General features: G+C 39.9%; 1 protein-coding gene across 1 annotated transcript; it reads right to left on the bottom strand.

Annotated features, from left to right (window-relative positions):
* Nucleotides 1–954: 954 nt before the first annotated feature.
* On the bottom strand, nucleotides 955–3,320 carry LOC133010811 (claudin-1). The gene is made up of 4 exons (XM_061078451.1): nucleotides 2,998–3,320; nucleotides 2,207–2,371; nucleotides 1,615–1,693; nucleotides 955–1,500 (listed from the first exon to the last, which is right to left on the bottom strand). The coding sequence occupies exons 1-4, from the start codon at nucleotides 3,197–3,199 to the stop codon at nucleotides 1,335–1,337; spliced, it is 612 nt and encodes a 203-aa protein (XP_060934434.1). The 5' UTR covers nucleotides 3,200–3,320; the 3' UTR covers nucleotides 955–1,334.
* Nucleotides 3,321–7,847: the final 4,527 nt, after the last annotated feature.

The following is a 7,847-nucleotide window of genomic DNA, read 5'->3' as shown; positions in this document are numbered from 1 at the left end:
TACATAGATTGTTATATTAGAAATGTAATAACTAAATCAATACAAGCCAACAAACAGAAGAGACTATAGTGCCTCAAGAAATGAGAGCAGTGTTGCATCAATAACTTTAATCAATCAATAATGCTTATGATACTGTTGGTGTTGCTGTGCTGGATTGCATCATTTCTGTTTGCATGTAAGTACAGTAACTCCAGGCAAGTCCAACTATTCAGGCTAAACTACTTTCCTCAAGGAGGAGGAGGAACGGTTTAATTAAAATGTTCAATAAAGTTTAAAACAGGGTGGAATCAATCCAAATGCTCAGAGTATGAAAACCAGCATCAAAACAGTTGAAAGTTGAATTGACCAGGATGTTGACTGGTTACTTTACATAGCACCACTGCCACAAATACCTCCATCGCACAGTTTACCATTCTCTCCAGTTTTATTGTCACTTCTTGTCTGAGGATTCAGGAAGTGAGTCACTCCCATGAGAGATTCTAACATGATACTTATCTTCATTCTTTCCTCTTGATTATACATTTGTTTTTGTTGTTTCACTTTCAACTTGATGTGAGAAGTACTGCAAAGTTTTATCGTTCACTATTTAAGAAGGAGTAGTGATACTCATGATATTTTTCTAAGCTTGAATTATTCAGAAATCCTTTCCCCTTCTCCAATAAATTCTCTATTTGAGTGCACAGTGGTTACAGTTGTAACAGATACCATTGAATACCTTGTGTTGTGTACAAAGATACATATAAAAGTGTACTTAATCTTATTTAAAATCATTTATAATAGTAAATCTTTATCTAGAATCAAAATGTGTTTGTCAGTAATTTGCTGAGTTATACACAGATTTCTATGCAATCTGAAAACAAGGTCAACAACATTATTGAAAACAAATTCATTTTATTTTTTCTTCTCAAAATCTACAAACTGTGATCTTTGTAGTTTCCATAGTATGTAGAAAAACAACTTGATGAGTTACGGGACTAAAGATGTGAAACCATGAAACGAACAACATAAACAAACATTCAATCTGTGTAAAACTGAAGAGGTAAGAGGAAATGACCTGTTTAGAAAAGTACACTGTAAAAAAAGTACAGAAGTCCTGCTACACAGTGAAAAACTTGACAGCTCCACTGCAAAACTATTCAAACAAGTGTTCTTCCCTGTGAAGAGAAACATCATGATTTCATATGAATTCAAACAAGCCGACGGAGTTCAACGTGTTTAAAATGGACACGACTAAAAAAAACAAACAAGGAAATGACTGGCTGGATGAACGTGTATATTTACAACAATCAAGTTGTCCCCTGGATGGACTGTGTCGCCTCCCGGCTCCCCCGCGACTACACGTAGTTGGACTTGGAGTTAGTGGTGGGCAGGTGGAGGATGGAGTTTCCGGACTCAGGTGATTCAGACCGTGAGCATCGACGACAGCTCAGGAAGGTGCCACCGGCCATAGTGAGGAGGCCCCCGACCCAGCTGACAAACACCGCCTTACCAAACTCAAAGCTGGAAAAAAAAAGACCCAGATACACGCTCATTTAAATGGATGTGCATGTTTACAAGATCAGTGTGTATGTGTGTGTGTTCGTGTGTGCTGAAGGCTTCTCTTCACAGCTGTACCTTTGCAGGTGATTGGATGAATGGAACTTCTGGACGATCATTTTAACGTACCAGGAAGTGATGATCAGAGTCAATAAACCTGAAGAAGAAGACATTGTTCATCAAAGCCCAAATCCTCATCAGTTCAGATTGCAAATAACAGGAGAATCTACTGATCTTCTTGTAGGAAAATGTTAATTATTCCACCCCAGTTTCTTAAAAAACATGTGGGATAATGCTGTTGGGTTATGTTTTAGCACATTGATCAGAGAAAATAATCTGTAAAATAATTAATTAATAAATTATTATTATTTTGCTATCAATTCATTGATTTAATTGTTCCAGGTCTATAAGTCAAGCTCCGCTTTATTATCTTAGTCGTTAACTTTAACTGGGAGGCCAAACAAAAACAAGAGTACAAAGGTTCAAAGACATCAACTTAATACATTTAAAAGACAGCAAATTAGAGTAGAAAATCTCTAATCAAGGACAGCAAATAAATTAGTACAACCTCATTTCAAATTCCCGGCGAAGGAAATTGACATTGAAGTTTCCAGCTCGAGCTCCTCAGGTCAACTAACCCACTCCGAACTGGTAAGCACTGAACACACACCTGAGATCATGAGCATGATTCCTCCGATCATGGCTGTAGTGGATTTGCTCTCGTTCTTTCCGTTCATGAATCGTGTGCACTTCATCCCCACGGTGGAGACCAGCAGGGCCACAGCAGAGAGGAAGATGCTGAGCAGCATCACGGCCCTGGTCGCCTGCACCTCGGCTGCAGAGGAGGACAGATGTGAACAGATGTGTGAGCTTCAAACTGACACAGTCTCAGATTGTTGGACATAATCTCTGTTTGGGTCTCTTTCTAAAACAGCATGTTACTCATAGTTAAGCCATGGAATAAGTTTAACCTTTGTCAAGAGCAAACGAGATAAAGGGGAAATAAAAATGTAATTGTACAAAATAGAAAAGGAGGAGATTGGCAGCAGTAGGGTAAAAAACAAATATTCCTGTATAAATCATTAGAAATGCATCAATAGTACAAAGAAAACTCTTTCCACAGAAAACATCAGGACGAGTGCAATGCAGCATTTCAATATAAGTTTCTGAAATAAAAAGCACTTTGTAAAACAAATAAAATCATTATAATTCATAACCAAGATCAACTTTGAGCATGTCATGCAAATCCAGTGAGTGAAAGAGTCCAACAAAGAGAACATTTTATGATAAGTAATTCAGGATTAAAACATTTTTATCTTTTAACAAACATTAGGCTTGATGGCATCACAAGCTCGACCCAAACACTTGAGTCTAATTATAGAAACGTGTTGTCTGTGGAAGGCATCTCAACGAGCAGCGCCTGGTTTCTGGAGGAGATTTTGTAAAAAAATAAAAACTCACTGGGAAGCTTCAGGAGCGACTCGTGGGATTCACAGGTCGTTCTCTCGTTGCCGCTGCAGCTCATCCACAAACCCTCGTACACCCTGTGCGCCTTCCCCTGCGCCTGCTTCTTCCACTGCACCATCAGGGTGGCGGCCACGGTGGTAGCGACGCCGACCAGAGAGAGGAGGAACCCCAGGAGCTGGATGCCCGAGCTGGCCATCGTGTACCCCGGCTACAGCAAGGGAAACGAGTCCGAGAACTTTGGTTGGAAATTGCTTTTAAAAAAAAATCAAAAAAAGGAGAAAGAGATGCGAGGAGAGTGAAGTTAAAAGTTTCTTCCAAGTGACTCCTCTCACCTCCTCAGACCGTTATAAACGCGCTCCGCTGCAGAGTCTATTTAAGGTCCAGGGCTGTGACGCACAGGGGGTCTGTCCTCCACCTGCAGAGGATGATGGGAAGTTCATGTGAAGTCTTATCAGACCATGTTGGTAAATACAGACCACGTTTAAAAGTGCAGCCTCCTCCTCTGAGTCATGCAAACTTCTCAGCAGCCCTCAGGTTTTCATTTCAAACATACTAAAAATAAAAATAAGTATCAATATATGTACGTGCACTGTGATCAAATGAACTTTAACAACACATGCTCAAAATAAATAAATACTTGCTTGTATATTTCAAGAAAACATATCGTGTGAAATGCTTCATCCTAAACAGCTCAGTCACAATCAGACAATCAAATAGCAAATAAACATTCATGACTCAGCGACGGCTGATAAAGACAATTAAAGCAAACAAAGCATTTAAACGACCTAGACCCTGGCTCACATCCCCTCCACATCACCCAGATCAGGTCTATTCACCATACTGGTTTTAAAGATCTGATAGAATTTATGCAATATGGGACATGTTTTCGTTTTGTTCCCACAGTTGTCCCCAGAGTTACACCTTTGATTGTTATACTATGACTTTTGGTATCCAGCCTCCTCCTAGTTAGTGGATGGGACATGGACCAAACTGAAAGATAGATAGCTCTTTTCACACTTTGTATTTAACCTTTGAGGATTGTGGTCCCAGAGAGGCTGGTCATACAGAGACGAACAACCATTCAGTCATTTCATGATTTAGAAGCTTCAAAACACAATTGGTCAAGTTCATGTATCGCCTGGACCTTAGCTACCTCAGCTCCATCGCCCCGAACCCTGCTGCTCAGACTGTGGCTCCAGATGTGCAAGATGATGGCGTTTGAATCCTGGATATTTTAGCTTCATTTCTGGATGGAGAGAGGAAGTAGAGACACATCGTCCATCTTTATTTACATTTTTTTTTTCTCCACATGGTTAGTGATGGCCTAAACTCTTTCTGCATTATATCATCTTATAGTCCACCTTAACCCCACTTGTGTACCATGAGCCACAAAGAAAAGTGTCAGTCAGTGACGTGGTACCCACACAGACAAGTTGACAGGAATAATAAACATGATCAAGATCAGAGATTCAGATTCATTTAGTTTTTATTTGCATGTGCAGTTGCACTTACAGCACCGAGCCTTGTTCAAATGGTTCCTGGGAGATCGGAGGCAAACCAACAACAACAACAAGAAGCGAAGGAGCAAAAACAGGAGTGAAAGATGTGGCCTTTCATCCAACTAAGTGATGGTCAACATGCCCAATTGTCGTTCCCTTTCCTCAGGAATTAACTGCAGCAACCTCTTGTTTATGTGAACAAATAGTCTTGGTTTTACTCAGACAATTACCAAACGATTTGACCATATTTGGTGAAGGGGGATGTCAGTTTGTAAACACCCTGCGTTGGTCTATCAGATCGGATCAGGGTCACACCCATTCCTGAGCTGAGCCTCAAACAAAACATTTTGCTGCTCGCCCAAAGCAAGTTGTTGTGTGTCCCCCCCTGACAAGAACTCCCTTCATTTATTTATTTACCTCACACCCACTGTAAAAAGGTCCATCCAGGACAAACTTTATTTTTAAGGAATTGTTGTGTATGTTTGCAGCCCACAGGCAATACCAAATGGTAAATGACAAAAAATAAATCCCCACTCAAAAAGTAACACATGTACAATTACAAATAATCACAACACGGGTCTGAATATAAACAGACTTCCTCATCACTGACGGTTCAAAGTGAAGGTGAATTGGAGAAGGAAAAAATGTGTCATCGCTCATCCCGACATTCCTCCCACGGACATAATGACAGCTGAACCCTGCCCAGTACATGTCATAACTGACTCATATCATGGGACGATTTGATGAGAATGGTAAAGTGTAACAAAGTGATCAACATGGAGACTAAGTGTAACAATTGAAGGCAAGAAAAAGGAAAATAAAATAACTCAAATGAAACTGAAACTCAGTAGAGCATATACCTCAACCAAGACCCAACAATCCTCTTAAATTCAACCAAGCCGCACAAAATTTCATAGATATCAGTTCTCTTAATATGCCTGATTCTATTCATCAAGATCCATGAATTGTTCCTTGGAAATCACTGAAAACGAGACAACGAGACTCTTTTGCACAGTGTTAAAGAAAGTGGAAAAAGTCTACCGATATATTGATTTTCCCTTTAGTTGAATCTATGGAGGAGAAAAATAGTGTGAGGTGTTTTGGACCTTTATCAACAAAAGCAAGCACAAGGGGAAGTTAAAAAAAACAAAAAAAAAACGACTTGTTTAGGTAAACATCAGGAGTGATGTAAAATCACAACATCTGGAAGGCCGAAACTTTCCTCCAATCACACAGATGTTTGCAACCGAAAATAAATCATAGACCCTAAAACCTCCTTGTTAGCTTTCAAAAAAGTTGATTCCCGTTGATCCACAGAACAGATATCATGTGCTTTCAAGAGGGGAAGAGGTAAGTGTGTGTGTGTGTGTGCGTGTGACAGATGAGACTATGTGCTGATCAGCAGATACAAACACTTACATCACGTCACATACAGAGTCAGGGTCAGAGATGAAGACACATGGGAGTAAAAAGTACCTCAGATACTTCTCATAAGGGTCAAAATACACTTGCAATGACTGCAAGACGTTTCTGACACACAGATATACATCTGTACTTTTAGAAAAGATTACCTTAGAAAATGTGGATGATTCTTTTTATCATACTTATTAATTATTCATTTTATCATAAAAATATTGATGAAACCTTACAAACTACCTGACCCAGCACCCAATAAATGATTGATCTGAATATGTATTAGTCGTTACACAACTTTTTTTGTATGCAGGGAAAAAAAAAATCAGCAGATTTAGTAAAGTAAAGTAAATGTAGTAAATTTCGATTTCGATTGTGCGTTTCCATCCGGATGTTTTTAATACACATTTTCAAGTTTTCACATCAAAAACAATTCAAAACTAAATATTTAGATGAGGGCTTTATTAATATAAAATGTATTTTTTACAAGGGAAAACCGGCTCTTCATGTCATTGAGGCCAAATGACAAAACCTCCTCACACACAGAGACGTGACCCTCCACATAAAGAAAGAGGAAGTGACTTCAGTCTTTATCAAAGATCAGCAGGCTGAGATTGTTTCCTCTTAAAGTCTGTGGATATAAAAACGTGAAATGACGAGAAAGTGCAAATGCTGTGTTTAAAATGAACAGCGCAGGGTGTTTTGCTCAGGAAACCGAGGTCCTTTGAGATCAGTTGTAAACTCTTCATTGTGTTCTATAAAATATTTGTTATTGGGGCCATGTTGGTGTCAGCAGGTTTATTCTGCTGCACAGGATCCACTGCATATTCCAGGAGTATGTGCATGCACAGAGCTTCTCCAAATCTGTACGAGGTGCTGATCATGCACATGTGATCAAACTAGTTTCCCCTTTTCATTTATCTGCTCCACCAGCTACACAGCACCGCAGCTCTTCTTGAAACATGCTCAGCACAGACACACTCCATCTCTTACATCCTATTTGTAATGTGGACGTCCTGTGAACTGGAGCATGACTTTTCAACTTTGATTCCTGTTAAGCAATCGAGCTGTTTACAGAGAACTGATTCGATTAAATGGAGCAGATTTGAACAAGCATAATAAGATGGTGACTGCCTCAGGGAATAAGAACGGAGATCTGTCACACTCCCAGGATTCCAGTGAAGGCCGCATGGCTTCCAGCAACACGCTGCCTAACGCTGCCCAGCATCACACAAAAGGAGGAAGCACACATCAGGGAGGAACTGTAGCGTAATGTCACTTCGGGGAATAACAGCGAGACACTGGAGTGAATTACACCCAAATATTTATTATGCTGAGGTGTTGAGTAGAGAGGAGGGAATAGAGAGTAAGTTAAAGGCATGTGTCGTTCTATAAGATCTCCAGAATGTGATAAAAAAGTCAAACAGTTTCACATTGTTTCAGGATATCTCACAGGGGAGTGAAGGTGACACAGTGCCACAACACTGAATACAACTTTCGAAAATAAAATAAAAGTAGCTCAGTGAGTCAGAAAGATGGGGCATCGCCCACTGTGACATACACTGTGTGAGGAAGACGTCCTCTAGTGGCCACCCTGAGCAAGACAAGCACCAAGAGCAGCTGAGGACAAACTGAGACACTTGTTACAGCGACATGATCCTGAAGCTGACACAGAATCCACTGCTCACAAGTAACATGACAACCTGATGATACTGAGATCATAAATTTTACTGTGATCACAAGGTAATTTATATAAGTTAGACGTATATAACATATTTGATAATACTCTAAATCTCTACTCTTTTACATCTTAATGCAACAGAACCTGGCAAATCTTCTGAGCTACACCTTTTTCTGCTCGATATGAGAGTTTGTCTGACAGACCTCCTCATTTAAACTGCTCCCATATGGACAACCTCATTCCCCCTCCAC

Source organism: Limanda limanda, chromosome 9 (genome assembly GCF_963576545.1).
Source record: "Limanda limanda chromosome 9, fLimLim1.1, whole genome shotgun sequence".
NCBI lineage: Eukaryota > Metazoa > Chordata > Actinopteri > Pleuronectiformes > Pleuronectidae > Limanda > Limanda limanda.
Note: the sequence above shows the minus strand (reverse complement) of the source record. Positions and strands in the feature narration are given on the sequence as shown.

What these genes read in the sequence shown, in the direction of transcription:
- LOC133010811 (XM_061078451.1), bottom strand. Translation starts at nt 3,199, where the DNA reads ATGGCCAGCTCGGGCATCCAGCTCCTGGGGTTCCTCCTCTCTCTGGTC. An exon ending in GTCGCTCCTGAAGCTTCCCA is followed by an intron (nt 2,372 to 2,997) that starts GTGAGTTTTTAT and finishes CCTCCTCTGCAG; the next exon opens with CCGAGGTGCAGGCGACCAGG. An exon ending in AATCATGCTCATGATCTCAG is followed by an intron (nt 1,694 to 2,206) that starts GTGTGTGTTCAG and finishes CTTCTTCTTCAG; the next exon opens with GTTTATTGACTCTGATCATC.